At 44.3% G+C, this 20,984-nt stretch overlaps 1 protein-coding gene and 1 long non-coding RNA gene across 4 annotated transcripts; both read left to right on the top strand.

The window, feature by feature from the left end:
- The first annotated feature begins 849 nt into the window (after positions 1 to 849).
- On the top strand, positions 850 to 8,050 carry LOC103892195 (uncharacterized). Its single transcript, XR_656418.2, has 4 exons — positions 850 to 1,074; positions 4,029 to 4,202; positions 6,787 to 6,959; positions 7,552 to 8,050. It is a non-coding gene; the product is annotated as an uncharacterized LOC103892195 (long non-coding RNA).
- Positions 8,051 to 8,541: 491 nt separating this feature from the next.
- AMER2 (APC membrane recruitment protein 2) lies at positions 8,542 to 19,203 on the top strand. Of its 3 annotated transcripts, XM_024230883.3 has the most exons (3): positions 8,548 to 8,963; positions 9,157 to 10,031; positions 10,410 to 19,203. In XM_024230883.3, the coding sequence occupies exons 2-3, from the start codon at positions 9,257 to 9,259 to the stop codon at positions 11,285 to 11,287; spliced, it is 1,653 nt and encodes a 550-aa protein (XP_024086651.1). In that variant the 5' UTR covers positions 8,548 to 8,963; positions 9,157 to 9,256; the 3' UTR covers positions 11,288 to 19,203. The 3 variants fall into 3 exon arrangements, with proteins under 3 accessions (XP_054384787.1, XP_009246780.2, XP_024086651.1); XM_054528812.2 differs by having other exon boundaries at positions 8,542 to 8,873; positions 9,157 to 19,203; XM_009248505.4 differs by having other exon boundaries at positions 8,542 to 8,963; positions 9,157 to 19,203.
- Positions 19,204 to 20,984: the final 1,781 nt, after the last annotated feature.

Genomic DNA, 20,984 nt, shown 5'->3' with positions numbered 1-20,984 from the left:
TCTGCTGAGATTTCTGTCTTTTGAAAAAAGTAACCTTGCTGTGGTGGATAGCAAATGAAACATCAATGAAAGCTGCATGAAACCGGATCAGGGACTTAACCTAAAACCCACGAAGAAAACCTGGTAGGTGGTTAGGATCTGGGACAGAAGTAAGCCTGACTATTTGAGGATTAACCATCGTGGAGGAAAACATAGACTTTTTTTTCGAAGAAGAAGAAAAAAAATCTAACACCCAAGCTGCTGAGGCCCGATCACGCTGACCTACAACCCGGGATGGAACAATGGTACTGTCGGCCTGATGAACTGGAGAGTTCACACCGAACCAAGCCTCACACTGTCGAGCCTCCTGGTCACCGTGCAGGGCAGGCATTATGATTTATTCATGGTAGCACCCAGCACACGGGAGAGACTCTATAAATGCTCATGGAATGGAATGGACACCATGGAGGTCCTTCCTAAGCTACTCTGGAGGTGGGAATAACCACAATCAGGTTTTTAATCTAGTGTATTTCAAACATTTACTGGACGTGTCTGCTTTAACCAAAAAATACATTCCCCTAAGGGAAGGCTGAAGGGTAGGAAGAGAGCTGGGAGCATGCGATAGAGATTGGTACATGGAGGTCTTGAGAGGGAATGCACTGTCTTGTGGGAGGGGGAAGCGTGGAGGAAAGTGAACCCACTAGGGAGACGGAATGCTGCCTTTCCCCAGCACAGCTACTGAGTAGGTTGATTTGTAGCACATTCTGCCAGCTGCCTGCTCTAATCTGTTCTCTCCTTCTGTAGTAATAGGAATGTGGCCAGGCATGTGGTTAGACCATATTTCCCACTCTCTAGTAGCCAGATGTGGCCATGTGACTAGATGTCACCAACAGAAGTGAGAGGAAGTGACTTGTTCCATGTTGGAGTCAAGCTTCTTAGAAATGGATGTGCTTCTTCCAGGATCTCTTTCTCCTTCCACCAGCTAAATGCAGATAGCAACAACCCCACAGTGGGGACACAGAGAAGTGAAGCCTGGGACCCTGAATGATCACATGGAAGAGACTCACCCTTCTGGTTTCAATATTTGACTTATAGGTGAGTGCTATGATCTGAATATTTGTGCCCTCCCCAAATTCATATGTTGAAATCCTAACCTCCCAGGTGATGGTATCAGGAGGTGAGGTTTTTGGGGAGAGGATTAAGTCACAAGGGTGATGCCTTCATGAATGGGATTAGTGCTTTTACGAAATAAGGCCAAGGGAGCTCATTCCCCCTTCTACTATGTGAAGACACAGGTAGAAGGCACCATTGGTGAACCATAAAGCAAGCCCTCACCAGATAGCCAACCTGCTGGTGCCCTTGACCGTGGACTTTTCAGCCTCCAGAACAGTGAGAAATAAATTTCTATTGTTTATAAGCCATTCAATCTATGGTATTTTGTTATGGATGCCCAAATGGACTAAAACAGTGAGTAAGAACAGACCTCTATTGAGTTGACCTGTTTTATTTTGGAATCTATTTGCTACACAAACTAGCACAATCTTAAGTCACATATTTGACTACCAAGGGAAGTAACCCACCCTGCCGTGTGACTCAAAGGGGGAAAGGAGGTCATGGCCCAAGAAAAGGAGTCATCTGCCTCTGATTGAGATGATTGAGCCACTCAAGTGCAGCTCTGCTGGTTGGCTGATGTGCCTGTCACAGAGGAGAAGAACTATACTTCTCACTCTCATCACAACCCTCTTTTGGTAAAAGTCAGAGCCAACTTACGGGAAGTCAGCCCTGGGGCACCATGATGATTGACACTGTATAGAAACTGGCCTGAGCATTTTTGTGATGTATCATGGGAATAGGCTGGGCCTCTGACAGAAACAGAGGATCTGGGGTCCCAGCCATTACATGAGAAATGCATAGGAATTATTAGCTGCACAGACGGGGTAACAGCATCTCAGATGATAGCTGCAATGTTTAGAAAAGCAAGAGGACAATAACATATTCAGGAAATATGCTCAAAATTGTTGGAGCATAGACTGTGAGAGCAAGTATGTTTGTGTATTGTTTGTAGGAGGTTAGGGATGGGGCAAGGCTGGGCAATTAAACTGGAATAGGTAGGCAAAGATACAGAAAAAATGGTAAGACTCAGCTTTCAGAGTTCAGAATATGCTTTTGAAGTCCATTGTATCTTTGGGGAAAAAAAGGTTTTTTTTGTTTGCCAAAGCTATGGTCATTTGAACTTCAGGAGCCGAGATCTTGACCTAAGTGATAAGTTTAAACAAATATGTAATTGCTCTGAATGTGGTTTTGTCTGCTATCTAGATGAGTTAAGATCCCAAGACTTTAGGAAATGGAAGAAAAGAAGTTGCAGAGGAGGAAAGTGCAGGACAAGTCCCCAGACGGCCTTGGATAACCAATTCTTCCCCCATTACTTGCCTGTAGTTCTCAGAGTAACTGTAGAATGTGCTGGGAATGCAACATCCTGAGAAAAGGAGGAACTGGCTGGGATAGCCTGGGCTCTGTTCCCATCACCCCTAGAACAGGATGTCCTGCAATACTTTATCCCAGCGATCCATGGGTCCTCTGGCCATAAAACCTAAGGCAGAGTGTGCTTTCATGGTCCCTCAGCTGTGGCGCAACATACGGCACATGCAAATGGGACTCCATGGGGCCTGGGCAGAACTACTGAGCCTTGGAGGATTGCTTCACTTAACTTGCTGTGTGAATTCTCTGTCTCACTGCACTTGTGCAAGTGGATTGCTACTGGTGCATTGTTACTGGTGGATTGTTACTGGTGAAGTGTTTAGAGTCCTCCCCTGGGATTGATACCTGTGCACTGTGAAACTGCTCCACAGAAAGAATGCAAGAGCCTGCTGAGGGTCTTTAGAAAGGGGCTCTGCTCCCTGCACCCTCCATCCAGATTAGCTCGTAAGGAGTGGGGATAAGATACCCCTCCCCTCATGAGCTTAGGGACCTGAGAGTAGAGAGGACCCTGCTACTGTCTGAAACACTCGTGTATGTCCTCAGTGCTGCCATGGCAGGGCCAGTGGAGGGGATCTTAAGACAAGGGGCAGGGGCAGACCTGGAGTGGCATGAGAAAGCAAGAGAACGTTCCCATGTCTTTTTGATAGAAGTGGAAGTAGCTGGGAAAAGGGGCCATGATTCAGAAGGTTGTGAAGATTCGCACGGTTGTGATGTGGGGATGCCATGGCAGAAAGCAGCTTGCTCATATGGCTGGAGATTGGAGGCAATGAGAAACCAGGGCAGAAGGCCTACCTTAGCTACACAGGGTGGTTCATGCTGTGTGTACATGCTGGGTGGGCTGGACCAAGGCCTGAGTGTGAGGCCAGCTTTGTGTCAAGAAGCAGATGCAGAGTAGAGTTTCTTTAAGATGAGCAAAAGTACACCCAAGGGGCAGGGGCTTGGGCTTCCTATCGGTGTCCCACTGTGGTGCAGATCATTTTTGCAGCCCCCCTGCAGCTTCCCAGTCTCGAATCTCTGGGCCTGGCCTCCTCATTAACAACAGAGGGCCCTCATCTTGGGCTCTGGTTCTGGTTTGCATCCCTGCTGGGGTTAGATGATTCCCACTGTTTATTTGGCTGCTCTCTAACAGGGCATCTATCCATGCCCAAAGCCCTGGCATCCCGTCCATGCACCCTCTGCTATCTGACCTCATTCTGCCCTGTTTTTGGCTGCACTGCACCCACCTTGGTGCCAACAGCTGAAGAAATCCCACCCCCTGTGCAATCTGAGATACAATGTTTTCTAAGAGTAGCTCTAGCTAAATGGCAGAGCCAGAGAAAAGGGAATTATTGGGAGGAGCAGTTATGGTGTGACATGTTTCTCAGGCCATTCTGGCTTCCATGCAGGGACTAGAGAACAGGAAGAGCAACAGTAGTCCTCTTGTTCTACCCTATCCACTACATGGGAACTTTGATACCCATCTTAGGTTCCTCCTAGAAAATCCTGAGAGACCCCAAGGTGTCACGTGTGTACGCCAAGATCTACCCTTCTTGGTCAACACTGTTTTCCTTCTTGCTTCCTCTGGCTTGCAGTGGTACTGTCCCATGCTGCTGGCAACCCCAGAAGTGCCATCAGTGACCCCGAACTCTGCTGAAGGCCTACACCTGCTGAAGAAGCTCATGCCTAGTTTGAACCCACTCATGACTGAGCCCAAGGACAGTCTTGTCTGTGCCAAGGGTCCTGGCGGCTGCATTGAAGGACTGAAGGTAAGGCAGATGCTGTCACCATTGCTGGTGATGTCATTTGTTGTGGGTTGAATTGTGTCTTCCAAAAGATCTGCTGGAGTCTTAACCCCGGGTCCCTGTGAATGTGACCTTATTTGGATGAGGTCTTTGCAAATGTAACCAAGGTTTCAGTTAAGATGAGGTAGTACTGGAGTAGCGTGGGCCTTTAATCAGTGTGACTAGTGTCACTCTAAGAAGAGGAGAAGAGACACAGACAGGCACGCAGAGGGAATATAACATCTTTGCCTCAGACCGAGGCAGAGATTGGAAAAATGTGTCTCGAAGCTAATGGACTCCAAAGATTAAACAACCGGAAGCCTGGGAGGAGACGTGGAAACTGCCCAAATACCCGTGCTGTCAGCTGCCGCATGGCCTGTGTCCCCTTGGTGCCTACCAGCATTACAGGGAAAAGCTCATTTTGCCTTTTTTGGTCTTCTGTGGCACTCCCCTTGCCTAGAATCCAGGTATAAATCCATGGGAGGTGGGCCAAGGTAATGTCCTATGAACCCGGAACACCTCCCCTCTGAGTTGCTCCTTTACTCTGCAGGCTACATGGGGTTGTAGCTCCTGCTGGGATGGGCTCTTTCTTCTAGCAGCCTTGACTGTGCACCAGGATTAATGTGGAAAATCATGAGCTGCAGTGGGCTTTTCGATCGCATATTACTAATTAGAAATAAATTTATCCTCTTAATAAGCATATATTCAGAACAGCTATTAACTCATAGTGAAAGCTGATGTTTGGGGAAATCAGGAATCAAAATATGCTAAAGAAAACACAAGAACTTCAGTTTAGCTCAGGGCCTAGCATTCTCAGACCTGTAGCCCTCATGCTGCTCATCCTAGCCTCCAGCCTCAGCTTCCCAGGCAAGGGGGTCACAGGAACATGCCGGTGGCATTGTATCTGCGGCCAGGCTTTCTGCAAGTAGCGTCCACACATTTCTTTCCTGGCACCTGTGCACTTCACATTGCCCACGGAGGGGCAGGACAGGCCTCAGACACAGGAAGAGAGTGGACAGCAGGGGACTTTAAGACCAGTGGCTCTGAGCTTTTTTCTGTTCATCTCATAAAGAGGAACTTGGGTTGGACATTTGGGGGTTCTCACTGGCAGCACAGCTTCTCAAGTCCGCCTTGGAGGATAATCCCAGGTGGGAATGGACATGAGCAGGGAGGCAGACATTTCAGCCTGGGGTGAGGTCAGGAGCTGGCCAAGTGGTCTGCAGATGGGAGGTGGTAGTCTCAATTCAGGTATTATTTCCAAACCGTATTGATGAACCATTATCCCTTTAAAGACCCACAGCAAGTTTAAGGTAAAGTTAGCAGCCTCCTTAAGCAGAAATGCTGTGACACATGAGAAGTCCCTTAGCAGCAGCCACACAGCGGCTCAAAGGGAAGCTCCTCGGTGGCTCACCTAGAATAGAAAATTCAACCCAGTGCTGGGTGCAGTGGCTTACGCTTGTAATCCCAGCACTTCGGGAGGCTGAGATGGGCAGATCACTTAAGGTCAGGAATTTGAGACCAGCCTGGCAAACATGGTGAAACCCTGTCTCTACTTAAAAAAAAAAAATTAGCTGGGTTTGTTGCCTACACCTGTGATCCCAGTTACAGGTGAGGCAGAAGCAGGAGAATTGCTTAAGCCTGGCAGGCAGAGGAAATGAGTGCAGTGAGCCCTGAGATCACGCCACTGCACTCCAGTCTGGGTGACATAGCAAGACTCTGGGAAAAAAAAAAAAAAGAAAGAAAGAAAAAGAAGGAAGGAAGGAAGCGAGGGAGGGAGGGTGGGAGTGAGGGAGGGAGGGAGGGAGGGAGAAGGGAAGGGAAGGAAGGAAAGGAAAGGAGAAAGGAAAGGAGAGGAGAGGAGAGAGAGAAAGAAAGAGAGAGAGAAAAGAAAGGAAAGAAAGAAAAGGAAAGAAAGAAAGAAAAAGGAAAGAGAAGGAAAGAAAAAAGAAAAGAAAGAAAGGAAAGAAAGAAAGAAAAAGAAGGAAGGAAGGAAGGAAAGAAGGAAAGAAAAGAAAGAAAGAAAGAAAGAAAGAAGAAAGAAAGAAAAAGAAAGAAAGAAAGAAATTCCACCCAGTAGGCTTTGGGCAAAGGGCTGGACTACTTTGAAGGCACCCTAAAAAAGGAAATGATGATGTGATGATGATGATGATGATGATGATGATGATGATGATGATGATGATGACGTTAAGTTCTCAAATGGTTCTTCTTGTGCTTCTCTTCTGTTTTTTTTCTCCTTGTTTTGAGTACCATCCTCCAGAGAAGCTCACTACCTAGAGAAAAAAAGCCTCAACAAAACGACAAATACTTCCTGGTGCCAACAAAGAAAAGCCCACACATGTCTTCCAGCAAAATCCGCTTGCTGTTTGCATTTGTGACATGTCTTATGTTTTGGAATGGCTTTTCCCTGAAATGTTTCCCCTCGGTCCTGTTCTCCATTCCTTTCTACTCTAATTTTCTGTTCACTCCCAAGCTGGGGCAGGATGGGGGAAAAAAATGAAAGAAGAAACTATAAACAAAAATGGGAGTGCTTATGGTAAAATTATCTTCACTGTCATGTTCTGTCTTTCAGGGAAAAAAAAATTACCATTTTGCTTTCTCCGCTCTTGACTGTGAAGTTTAATATAAGGTATGGCTCATCTTTGTGATGGTTCATAACCTGGCTCTAACCATCAAACCACTGGACCATCCTGCGCCTCATCTCTCTCCCCTACAGACTCTCTCCTTACGTGTCTGGCTTTTGGGGTAAATTCCTTTCAGCTGGCCTCACCCTCCTTTTTCCCACTGTTTCTGTAACAAGGATGCTGAGCAGGATGCTGGAGGGTCCTCACTCACACCGCAGCCTCTACAGCTCCCACGCCCAGTGCCTTCAGATGGTTCCAGGGGTCCCTGCTTTCTTGTATCTCAGGGCCAGTAACTCACGGTGAGGACACCTTCCCCAGGCTGAAGACAGCTTTGTCTCTTTCTCTTTATTTGAGTGTTGATGTCCCAAAAGAATGATATCCATCCCAAAGTCCTCTATCAGATTTCTCCCAGGAGGCCCAAAGATTGTCATGTAAATTAGAGTCACATTTGACCTGTCCTGATGGGTGAATAAGCAGACCACTTTCTCCCAATGGAGAAAGGGAGATTTTTTAATAGGCAACTTACTTTTCCTTGATCCCAGTCACAAACTCTTCCAAACTGACAGAGCCACACAGTAACCCACAAATCTAAGCAACTGTATGGGTGTGTGTGGGTGTGTGTGTGTGTGTGTGTGTATGTGTGTAAAATTGAGAGACTTTCTATTGTTCTTCAAAAGGTTGTAAAGACGTAACAAATGGGTTTCTCTTTACAGTTCCTTACACCTGGTATCCCCAGAAAGCACTGAGGACTCTGATTCATCATGTCAAGCGGTCAGTTAGAATCCAGGAGAGCCTCTCTCCGGCCTCACCTTACTTCCTGTACCAGGAGAGATAATCATTAATAGTGAGAGAGAGTTGATGGGATTAGAGTCCAGAAGTGACAACCTCTCCTGAACCCGAACTCATTGATTTCTTCGTTTTACAAAACAGTGTTCTTGAGAAAAATAAACAAAAAAAGGAAATAATACAACTAATAACTCCAAGGTCTAAACGTAAACCAGCTGTGTCTCATAACAACAGAAGCTGCAATGGCCAACATACGTCATTTATAAAACGTCAACTTATGTGGATGTGGATTGGGATTTCTTCGCATAATGCAAAGAGCACATAAAAAATGAGTAGGGAAAAGACTGCTATTTGTGTATATATGTAATTATTACATATATTCTTAAATGATATTTAATAAATAATCAAATGATTAAATAATATATACTACATATACATGTTATATTAATATATGTATATGCTTCTCCAAATTTCTTCTTTTTCCTAAAAAGCACTCAGCTGGGATTATGATATCAGATGTCAAGATTAGAATATTAGCAGTCACTTTTTAAATTAGAACACAGAAGAGATTCCTAGACTGAGCTGTTCCCAGAAAAAAGGTTTTCCCTCTCCCCAGACCAGGCAGGTAGGAATGTCTGCAGAGACCCCTGGACACACAGGGACCCCTGCCAAGCTTTTCCTGCTCTGTATATTGGGGAAGGGGGCTACAAGTCAGCCCTGGTGGTATGGGGGAGGGGAGTGGTACAGCAGTGACAGGAATAATGCCACTGTCCTGCTGAGTGGGAAAGGAGAGGGCAGAACCCGGACTCGAAGGCCCACCTGTGGAGTGGGTCTGAGATTCCCAGCCTGTGTTCTCGGTCAGCTTGTCTATTGTTATCAAATGTGGGCTGGGCCGCGGCATCTGTGACTTCATCCCGTGGTGGCTGGAGTCTGGGATAAAAGTCATGGTTGTCCCAAAGGTGCAGGCAGACTCCACCCCGGGGAGCTGTTGTGCTTGCATTGCTGGGCTGCTGATAGACTGATTGAGTGGCGGCGTGTACTTTTGTCACAAGAACCACAACCACAATGACAACCACACAGCATGGACCTAGCGTGTGCTCAGCTCTGGACAAGACATGGATGTAGGCAGACATGCTTCCTGCCTGCTGGGCTTAGTGCACTAATGCTAAGGACAGACATGAAGGGCTTGGGAAAGGCATGAAGATGCATGGAGTCTAGGAGAGAGGATAAGAAAAACAAGCATTTTGTGGTGGGTTGAATTGCGTTGTCGTTTTTAGAGGCATTTCGTGATCCATGGTTGCGCTCCCGTGAAGAGCGAGTCTAGAGAAGGAATCGGAAGGTGGGTGAGAGTTGAGGGAATTTGAATTCCATAATTACGACTCGAATTTCTGCCATCAGCTCGCGGCTGTGTTGTCTGCTCCTGCCACAAAAACGCCATGCAGCGCCAAGCCAAGTCGGATGGAAGTGGGTTAGGGTATTATATAAGCCCTTGCGGGAGGGAAGATGGTCTTTTATGTGTGTTTCTTTTGCAGCGGCGGCGGCGAGCGCGGCTCAGGTTGATTTAGAATACGGGTGACAGTGGCCTGGCGCGAGCCCACTGCTGACGAAAGCGGCTTATCCCGCGCGGTTTCCATGGAGACGAGCCGGAGCCGCGGCGGCGGCGGGGCTGTCAGCGAGCGCGGCGGAGCTGGCGCGTCCGTGGGGGTCTGCAGGAGGAAGGCGGAGGCCGGGGCCGGGACCCTCGCGGCAGACATGGACTTGCATTGTGACTGTGCCGCCGAAACGCCGGCCGCCGAGCCGCCGTCGGGGAAGATTAATAAAGCTGCCTTCAAATTATTCAAGAAGAGGAAATCGGGTGGCACCATGCCCAGCATTTTTGGGGTCAAAAACAAAGGGGACGGGAAAAGCTCGGGTCCGACGGGGATGGTGAGGAGCAGGACCCACGACGGACTTGCCGAGGTGCTGGTGCTGGAGAGCGGCAGGAAGGAGGAGCCGCGCGGCGGGGGCGACAGCGGCGGGGGCGGCGGGGGGCGGCCGAACCCGGGGCCCCCCAGAGCCGCAGGGCCCGGCGGGGGCTCCCTCGCCAGCAGCTCGGTGGCCAAGTCGCACAGCTTCTTCTCGCTGCTGAAGAAGAACGGGCGCTCGGAAAACGGCAAGGGAGAGCCTGCGGACCCGAGCAAGGCCGGCGGCAAACAAAAGCGGGGGCTGCGGGGGCTGTTCAGCGGCATGCGCTGGCACAGGAAAGACAAGCGGGCCAAGGCGGAGGCCGCGGAGGGGCGCGCGCCCGGGGGCGGCCTGATCCTGCCCGGCTCGCTCACCGCCAGCCTGGAGTGCGTCAAGGAGGAGACGCCCAGAGCCGCGCGCGAGCCGGAGGAGCCCAGCCAGGACGCCCCGCGAGACCCAGCAGGTGAGCCCGCAGGGGGAGAGGAGGTGCCCGCCCCCGCCGACCGCGCCCCAGCGCGGAGCTGCCGAGAGGCCGAGGGCCCCGCGCACCCCGGCGACACCGGCGCCCGGGGAGAGGACGCCGCGGGGCATCGGCGCGCCGAGAAGCCCCGGGCACCCCCCGAGCCGGGGCCCGGGGAGGTCCGCACGGCAGAGGACGCTTCCAGGACGGGGGCCGTTCCCGTAAAGACGGTCCCCCTTGTCGACTCCGAAGGCGGCAGCGGCCGGGCGCCCGGCGCCCCGGACCCTGCCTCTGTCGATCCACCCTCAGACCCGTCGGCAGATCGTATTTGTTTGATGTTTTCTGACGTGACTTCACTGAAAAGCTTTGACTCTCTTACAGGCTGTGGAGATATTATTGCAGACCAAGAGGAAGAGGCAGGTCCCAGCTGTGACAAGCATGTCCCCGGGCCAGGCAAGCCGGCTCTCTCTAAAAAGAACCCCGGCGTGGTGGCCTACCAAGGAGGCGGGGAAGAGATGGCCAGCCCGGACGAGGTGGACGACACCTATCTACAGGAGTTCTGGGACATGCTCTCCCAGACCGAGGAGCAGGGACCCGAGCCCCAGGAGGGCGCGGCTAAGGTGGCAGCTGCGCTGGAAACCAAGGTGGTGCCCGAGACCCCCAAAGACACCAGGTGTGTGGAAGCGGCCAAGGACGCGTCCTCAGTCAAGCGCAGGAGGCTCAACCGAATTCCCATCGAGCCCCATCCGAAGGAGGAGCCCAAGCACCCGGAGAAGGAGCAGCAGGAAGGCGTCCCCAACAGCGACGAGGGCTACTGGGACTCCACCACGCCAGGCCCAGAGGAAGACAGCTCGAGCAGCGGGAAGAAGGCGGGCATCCCCCGGGATAGCTACAGCGGGGACGCGCTCTATGATCTTTATGCTGACCCGGATGGAAGTCCAGCAACCCTTCCTGGAGGGAAGGACAACGAGGAGACGTCCTGCCTGTCCCGGTTAAAGCCCGTATCTCCAGGCACCATCACCTGTCCACTGCGAACACCAGGCAGCTTGCTGAAGGACTCTAAGATCCCTATTAGCATCAAGCACCTGACCAACCTTCCATCTAGCCATCCCGTGGTGCACCAGCAACCCTCCAGGAGTGAGATGCCCAGAACAAAAATCCCGGTTTCCAAAGTGCTGGTCCGCAGAGTCAGCAACCGGGGCTTGGCTGGGACCACCATCAGGGCAACGGCCTGCCACGACAGTGCCAAAAAGTTGTGAGGTCTTCCAGGCCAAGGTGGATGGGCCACATGTCAAGGAATACAACTTTTCCCTGGAAACCACTAAAGTGAGTTTTGCTTTTCCTCAAGAAAGTCTTTTAGGACACCACCCGTCCCCCGCCCTGCTCCAGAGCGTGGACCGGGGAGGTCTTTGTGCCCTGAGCAGGGACAGGATAACACCAGAAAGAGGGATGCTACACTGGGGATTCTCTTCTCAAGATAAGTCCCTGAGAATTATTTTCAAGCACTTTTTTCTTTTTTACCTTTAAGTTTTTCTTCCTTTTTCTTTATTATACTGAACACTTGGAAGTCACCTTTACTTGCCTTTGCAGAAAACAGAACTTAGCCAAACCTAAGTAAGAGTCATGCCTGGATATTGGGATGAGCCAGTGTCTAGAGGCCTGAAGGAACCGCTGAAGAACCAGAGGAGATCTCCTCTTCCAAGACACATTTCCTTCCTTCCCTTCTTTCCTTTTTCCTTTCCAGTTAAAAAAAAAAAAAAAAAGACCCTTTGCTGTATCACTGTGTGGAAAATACCTCCAAAGCTGAAAGAGCCAGGTATTTACCTGATGAGCAGAGGGGACCACTGATTGGCAGAAAACTTCCCCACGTTCAGTTGTTAGATATGCAAATTGATAAGAATCTAACACTAGGAAAATAAAGGCGAGTTTTGGTTTGGTTGGTTTCAGTCATTTGTTTGGGGAGATATAAAAGGCTCAGGAGAGCAGGCTTTTGCTTTTGCTTTTGTTTGTTTCTTCCACCACCCAGTGCAGAAATCAGGATCAGGGAAAGATTTTACTAAATGCCAATAGATACAGTATTTAAGCATTTATAAGCTGAAACCTTCTCATGCAAAGATAATGCATATTTTACGGTTTATCCAGCTGTTAACATTTTGTAAACAGTCAATTCAACAGAATTATTCTAGATAATTCTATATCTAGAATATAAAATCTGGTCTTATAGCTAGACATGATGATGGTCCCCAAACCGTTGATGTGCTGTTATGTACTGTAATGGGAAGCGATTCTGATTTTGTTTTACATTGGTTCTCTGGTTCTCAAAAAAAAAAAAAAAAAATCTATTGTGCTGGTGTCCCAGACGAATGGCTCTGCCTTGTTTTGGGTAAGAGTCTGTTTCTCACCCCAAACCCTGTTTTCAGAATTTTTTTTACCTTGATTATGAAATTTTGGATCCAACCATTCCTCAATATAGTGAGTGCAAAATGAGGAACACATAAAGAAAAACAATAGAAAGATATAGTTTTTCACATCATTTGCCTTTTGCTTTATAGACTTATGACGAAGACAAGTGTGTTCAGAATATGACACTGGCAAGCTTATGTATTGTAAACACTTTATGCCAAGTTTTTTTTGAAAAGTGGTTTGCTTCTATGTATGTTTTCTAATATTTCAGATAAAACATTTATTTCACAAAGGGTTATTATATGCCTAGATAGTTTGAATGATAAACTGAAGCAGTTCCTAGAATGCTATTAGTGTCTAATGATGAAATTAATATCCTTTTTGAAATACACTTCAGTGTATTTAATCAAAAGACCAGAGCTTCTACTAGGAGGTGATTCATCATACCAGGAAGATTATGCATATTCAAATGAAACTACACATATGTAAATGACATGAACACTTCTGTATAAGTCTCATTTCCAGAGAGATTGCATTAGTAATGAACTGTTATTACATGCTTTTAAAGTTTGTTTTCTGTTTCATAAATGAAAGAATAAGGCAAGTTAAATATATGAAAACCTATTTTAATAATATGAAGAAAGTAACAAAATAAATGGGCATCAAAGGAAAGCAAATTGAGCCAGTAGCAGAAAGTAGGCCATTCCCCATTTTAAATTTGCACTGATTCAATTAGGAGAGGTTTGCTGAATTTCTTCATTAGTCATATGACTGGCTTTTATTGCATTGTCTCAGATCCATAATGTTATTTCAAAGTAATCTTTTAATATTTAATTTCTTTATGTGTGTAAATGAGGCCCTGTATGCAGTCATAGCCTTAAGCATTCTGAACACACTACCAAGAATTCATATAAGCATCTCACACTCACGTGCTCATGCACTCAACTGTGTACAGACTAACAGACAAAAGACATCTACTCTAGATTTGGAAATTATTTTTGAAATTATTTCTGTATTAAACAAGGGAATTACATTTGATTTCACGCCTATAGTAGTATTTAGGCTCAAAATACATTCATCTTCCCCTAGTGAATGGAGAAAATATAAATTTTATTCCTAGCTGTAAAACAAAGGATCTTGATTTCCTTGTTGTACATTTTCCTGCAAGGGTTATATTCTCCTTTGCATGAATCCATGGCAAAGTTATGTTGGTTCATTTGTTCAATTGTACAGGAAAGTTAAGAATACCTGAAAAACTTATGAGAATATTGTAATAGTAAAGGCAATCTATTTCTTAAGCAGTAGAAGAAAAGTTTTTGCTTTCATAATTTTAGGACTTATTCCTCCATTTACACCGTTATGCTGTGTCTCCTCTTTATAAGAAAAGGAACACGTGAGCAAAGTTTATCTTAATTTCCACTGACCTGTCAATTAACCAGGTATAAAAGATATAAAATATTTTCCTTTTAAATTTATATTTTCCACTTTTTTTTACCTTATATTTTTAAGAATTGCACCCACACCAATCAAATAAAAGATTTGGGCAATGAATTAAACAGCCTCAATCACTTGATGGGAAATCCCTGGAGTGGCAGGAAGAGTAGAGTCTCAACTTTTTCCAACCATAGAAAAGGGATCATAGTTGCTTTCTTGTGCCAAGGGCTACTTTCTCTCATTTGTGTTCATGGAGATTGTTTTTTCAAGAATTTTCCTAGATTTACATTCCAATTGTTATTAATACATTATATCTAATGACCTTGTGAAGATTATTCAGGCCCATATTTGCTGACTTTTTAAGGGAAGGGTTAGATAGAGGCTAATTATATCTTTCCCATGTATGTATATTCTAAGATACTTGGTTGATTGACTTCCTTTAGTTGAAAAGCTGCCCAAATTAGACAGGAAAAAGTCAAATCAATTGTTGGGCGAAAATTTATGGGTTGGTTTAATAGCTCTGCACAAAGACAGCCTGACTTTAATGTCTATATTACACATACACTGTTATTTGAAACACTCTGCTTTAGTACAGATGGTGGTTGATGCGTTTATCCTGCCGTTAGCACCAATTGGGAGAAATTTTACTACAGCATTTTAAATAATCACAAGAGGAAATAGATTTTTATTATTTTATCTAATAACAACAATAGAATATAGAATACAAAGGACTTCCTCTAGATACATTTTATTTTATCTAATAACAACAATGGAATATAGAATACAAAGGACTTCCTTTAGATACATTTTCCACAAATTATCTGCTTATTTAAATACAAAGGGTTTAATATCTATGAAGGTAATAACTCACTGTGTTTAAAGGATTTATTTCTTCATCTCAGAGGTAGTCTTCAAGTATTTGCAGTTAAACAGTATGCAAATAGCCCTTTGCTTACACAATTATCCGGGTAAAAAGACTATGTCAGGTGTTGAGATTTCTTTGAATTTTCTAAGAGTTTTCATTATTTATGCCTTTGTCAGATTAATTTTAAAGGCGACTCTTGACTGTTAGCTTGGTGTGAAGAGATCCACTCAGGCAGCTCATGTCTCCTAAATGCCCTCAGACAGCAGTGACGGGACACTTCACATGACACTAGCATGTTGGCTCCGTCCACATGGCGGAATGCATTTCCTGCTGTTAGTTATCTGAATTTTTCTCCTGAATTACAAATATATGGATTTGGCTCCCCTGATGCTGGGCTTCTACTGAGACCTGTTCCAGTACATTAACATATGCTTTGCTCCCCTTCATTGTTAAGAAATTAATTCAAGAAGTTTTTTGCTGTTAAACATAAGGAAAAAGCATCACAATTGCCTCGTCTCATCACTGAGGAAAGCTAGTTTAAAGTATCTGAGTGAAATAAGAGGAAAACCCCAAATACTTCACCTAACTCAGTTTCCCTTTCCCCTCCTCCAGGCAGAGCAAGGAAAATAACAGTTCTAATTTGTGTAAACTCAGCCTTAGAAAATTTCAATTCATTACACACAAAAATATTTATGAAACAGTTTGGGACCAAAGGGGTAGTATGGTAGAAGAGTGTCTTATAGAGCCCGTGTGGGGAAGCAAAAGGCAAGGGTGTAGTTCACAGGCAGAAGCGAGCTGTGACATTGTCAGTGCAGCGTGTAAGTGTGGCTCCTCACAGGCGGCCATTGATTGTGAGACCTCATCTTGCTCTGAAGATTTCCTGGTGGCTGTCAGGCATTGCTTCTCAAAAGCCTTGCACTGTGATAAGGTTTAAGGAGACAGATTGTTGCAAGAATAGCCACTTCTAAGGAATGTTATTATGTCACTGCAGATGATGTTTTTAAGAGGTGATTCAGAATGATAGTTTCATGATTATGGAAAGTAGTTCCCTCTCAAACTGCAAAAGGAAAGATGAAAATAGTCATGAGGCCTCCAGAACTGAAATTGGGCATCTTTTATGATGGATATTTACTTTAATTCAATGCAACACATATTTATGGGGCATAGACTGTATGTAATACTTAATAAAACCCATTCAGTTTGGAGCTCACACCTAAGGTGCGCTGTAATTGGATTTTCTTAATATTCATTAAAAACACAAAACAATATTATTTTACTTTTTTTGGTATTTGCATTTGTTGCTTATAGTTTGTGGGGTGAAGCAAAGTGGTGTGAAGTTGAGGAAGGGCACTATGAATTAAGCCACACAAATGCCTCTAAAAAAATAGTAAATATAACAACGGTTAACATTCGTTGAATACTTTCTATGTGTCAGGCACTGCTAGGAGATTTAGAAATAATTACTTAGTCCTCTTAACAGCCATATGGGATAGATAATATTATCTCCCCAGTATGACAGCTTTAATTCATCCTTTTTGTTTCTATCCCTTTCCATCTCTGTCTGTCTGTCTCTCTCTTTTCCCCTAGTCTCTAGGACAGGGATATAAACTCTTTAGTGATTTTCAGTAATAGAAGAGCTAAGTACTGCTTAGTGTCATTGTCAGCTCACTTCTAATAGAAAGAGCTAACCCATGTCCATGCAGCTGAAAATTAGTTTTGTGTCTGAGATGATGGTGCTCATAGTCATATACAGGGAACCCTGCCACTGTGCTATGCTGAGTAGGCAAACATTGGCCTTCCCTTGGAGGGATCCTCTTCTCTTAGGATTAACGTGGGAAGTACAGACAGAAATCTCTTCTGTTGTCATGGTGATACTTCTTCCCTGATAGGGTATCATTCATTCAAAGCATGTTTGTTTCATTTGTTTTTATTCCTACCTTAAGCCGTCTTGGTGGGTTCTGGGTGGTCTATGCATATGTGTGTGTGTTTTAATTGCAGTAAGAATATTGAATATGAGATTTACCCTCTTTAATTTTTTTTTTTTTTTTGAGACGGAGTCTTACTCTGTCGCCCAGGCTGGAGTGCAGTGGCATGATCTCGGCTCACTATAACCTCCACCTCCCAGGTTCAAGTGATTCTCCTGCCTCAGCCTCCCAAGTAGCTGAGACTACAAGTGTGTACCACCATGCCCCTTAGTTTTTGTTATTTTTAGTAGAGACAGGGTTTCACCATGTTGGCCAGGCTGGTCTCAAACTCCTGACCTCAAGTGATCTGCCCACCTCCACCTCCAAAGTGTTGGGATTACAGGCATGAGCCACCATGCTGGGGTTACCTTCTTTAATTTTTAAGTACACAATACAGTATTGTTAACTATAGCCACGGTGTTGTACAGCAACTCTCTCTAACCTATGCATCCTGCATAACTGAAACTCTGTGCCCGTTGAACAGCAGCTCCTCATTTCCTCCCCCATCAGCCCCTGGCAGCCATCATTCTACTCTCTGTTTCTGTGAGTCTGGCTATTTTAGATCCCTTATAGAAGTGGAAACGCGCAGTATTTGTCCTTCTGTGACTGGCTTATTTCATCGAGCATAACGTACCCCAAGTTTAGCCATGTTGTTGCTTATGGCAGGATTTCCTTCTTTTTTCAGGCTGAATAATATTTCCTTATATGTATATGCTGCATTTTTAAAAACCCTTTCATCTACTGACAGACGTTTAGATTATTTCCACATCTTGGCTATTGTGAGTAATGCTACAACGAACAAGGGAGTGAAAATATCTCTTTAAGATCCTGATTTCAGTTTTTTTGAATAAATACCCAGAAGTGGAATGACTGGGTCATTCATATGGTAATTCTAATTAAACATAGAATTATTTTTAATTTTTTGAGAAACTTCTGTGCTGCTTTCCACATTGGTTGCATCTGTTTACATACTTAGCAATGGTGCACAAGGGTTCCAGTTTCTCCACATCTTTGCCAACTTGTTATCTGTGTTTGTTTAAATGACAGCTGTATGAGTTGTCCCTTGCCTCCATGCAATTCTGAACTTCAGAAATAAGCACTTGGCTCCTTTAATAGCTGTCCGTCCTGTGTTGCGTCTACAGCCACTGAATCCTGTCCTACATTTTCTGGTTCATTAACTCATTCAACTAACAGCTATTGACCTTCAATAAGTCAGTCACCGTGAAGATAAGTATTTTATATTGACTTCTACTAACATATCCGGTATGTTTACTATGGTGCCAGAGAGGATGCTGTGTGCTTTTCTCACACTGTTATCTTTACTGTTCACAAGAACCATGTCAGGTAGGTATTGGTAAAATGGGGTAATTTTGGAAATGCTTCAATAGTCAAGTAGAATAACTTTCTGCTCTATGTGAGAAGATACGTTTTAAATAAGATATGGCTTAGGTTTCTGGTTACTTGAGACATACTATACCTTCTCAGACACTCTCAGACCTGAATCATTTAGCAAACTAAAGCAGAAATACTAAAAATATCTGGTTCAATAGCATAGGGGCATGGAGTAGACATGCAGAAAATGCTTGTTCACTTGCCTTGAAATGGCTCCAGGTGGCCTGAAGGAATCAATGAACCTTCTCAAATATCTACATTACAACCATTGGTCCCCACTACACATTTATTTCTAAATAAAGGAGAAGAAACTCTAGCAAAGTAGTATTTAACATTTTCATTGCTTCCAGGATAAAGCTTACGGAACATGGAGGATCTGATAGTGGTAGGTGTATCAGGAATATCAGGGAAAATGCGTTCGATGTAGGCAAAGTCAATTCCTATCATTAGTACTTGACACCAGCTACCTAGCAGGCTCATTGTGAGCTTCAGGTTTTGCCCACGTTGTTTATATAAAGTATCTCAGTGTAATATAGGGAGTTGCTGGTTATTTGAAAATAGTAACAAAGATAACCCAAACGAGAAACTCCGTTTCTATAATTAGTTTTCCTGAAAGTCAGGCAAGTGTTTGAGGACAGGCTTTTGGCAGTATTATTTTTGTGCACAGGAGGAAAATTGTTAGTAGGTTTATAGATATTATTTTTATAATAGAATGTTAAACCCCTGAAAAACATCAAAAATTGTCTCCTAGAACTAATTCTATGTTTTAAAAACTTGTTTTAAAAAGGGATTCTAAATAGCAATAGGGTCTTTTCTCCTTTCTCCACTCCAATGGTTTAATGGGATAGAGGAATCAATGTTTATATTTTTAAACCTGTAAATATTTTATTTTGGGTATTTTGTATATTTGTTGATATAATTCCATTTTGTGCATATGTACCATTGTGCATGTTGCTGTTTTTGATAGTCACTCTTTTAATGAATGTAAGAAGCTTGGGCTAATAGCACTTTTCTTGTTCCATTCAAACATCTGAAAATGAAACTACAACACTGCCATTTTAACTGTTGTGTTTAATTCAGTCAATAAATTTCGTTTCTCCTTTGCATTTAAAGTGAATTCTGTTGGTTGTTATTTCTCCAGGATCAATTTTATTTCCAGTCTTTTCAACTTTGATAAATTATGCTAATGATGGTGATAATGAGGAGGTGATGTGTGTGTGACTGTCTCGTGGAAAGACCAATGGGAGGCCCATATTTCTCTCCACACTTTGTAAACAAGTGAAAAATTCCTTGTTTGCTTTGGGCAGCTGTCTTTTGAAAAGCTCATTTGTTATTCTGACTCTGATCTGAATTCTGAGCCTTTTACTCAGAAAATCTCCATTCCTTATCATCTCTCATGAGGCCGGCTAATCCGCACTGACTGTCGGGTAGCAGCAACATTAGGGCCACTGGAGTCTTTCTAAAGAGTTGCTTTCTGATTTTTGTTTATTTTGGTTTTGGTGGTATGTTTTCATTTTCTATGTGTAACAGGTAGGGAAGCCTCTCAAAGAAGGGAGGCCGGAAACCATCAGATGTAGCTACTGATCCCTGGAGGCCGACAGCTTTCCATTCCGTGGTCCAAGAATGGGCTGAGAACCACAAGGGGAGGTGGACACATCCACAGTAGGGCGGCAAGGACTGTTTCCTAGACCTTTTTTGGTAGCTGATGGTCAAGCACAGAAAATCAGTCAGGATAAAGAGATTTGAGCAACACCTTTGGCCACATATTATAAACCTGGACCAAACAGTTAGAGAATCCACGTTCTTTTCAAAAGCAAATGAAACATTTGTGAATGTTGATTACATCCTAGACCATGAAGTAAGTCTTGACACATTTCAAAAAATAGTTCTTCACAGAATGTGTTCTCTTACCACAACACGCCTGCGGTAGAAATTAGTATTAAAAAGATAATTAAAATCACTCCATACATTTGGACATTTGAAAAATGCACCTTTCAATAGCTCATGGATCAGAGAATAAATGAGTAAGGATATTAAAAAACAATTAGATGTGCATAATTATGAAAAGGGTCTATATTAAGACATGAAATAGAACCAAATCTGTACTTAGGAGAAATTTTATAGCTTCAAATAGGTTATAAAAGATAAGGAGCTGAGGATTAACAAACTGAGAATTCATTTTAATTAAATGTAAGAAGTTAAGAACAGAAGAAAAGAATAAACACATAGGAATTTTAATTAAGAACTGGCCAGGTGTGGCGGCTCACACCTGTAATCCCATCACTTTTGGAGGCTGAGGCGGGTGGATCACTTGAGGTCAAGATTTCGAGACCAACCTGACCCACATGGTGAAACCCCGTCTCTACTAAAAATCCAAAATTAGCTGGGCATGGTGGCTGAGGCCTGTAAATCCCAGCTACTTGGGAGGCTGAGGCAAGAGAGTCGCTTGAACCCAGGAGGCGGAGGTTGCAGTGAGCTGAGGTCAGGCCATTGTGCTCCAGCCTGGGCAACAAGAATGAAACTCCATCTCAAAAAAAAAAAAAAAAGAAAGAGAAAAGAGAATTAATATTAATAAGAGCAGAAAGCAATAATACAGAAAACAAAGATACCCTAAAGTAGATCAACAAAGATAAAAATTTTTTGAAAACCATCTAACTTATTTTTAAAGAGAAAAAAGAAAAGATAAAAGGTATGGTCCAAAATTAGATGGGCATAACTACAGTTGCAGTAGAGATAAAAAGTATAATGAAAGAATGTTATAAATATTATGGCAAGAATTTTTTTTTGAGACAGGGTCTAGCTCTGTTGCCCAGTCTGGAGCGCAGTGGCATGATCATGGCTCACCACAGCCTGGACCCCTTGGGCTTAAGCGAGTCTCCTGCCTCAGCCTCCCAATTA

This window comes from Pongo abelii, chromosome 14 (assembly GCF_028885655.2).
Source record: "Pongo abelii isolate AG06213 chromosome 14, NHGRI_mPonAbe1-v2.0_pri, whole genome shotgun sequence".
In the NCBI taxonomy this organism is placed as follows: Eukaryota; Metazoa; Chordata; class Mammalia; order Primates; family Hominidae; genus Pongo; species Pongo abelii.
Note: the sequence above shows the minus strand (reverse complement) of the source record. Positions and strands in the feature narration are given on the sequence as shown.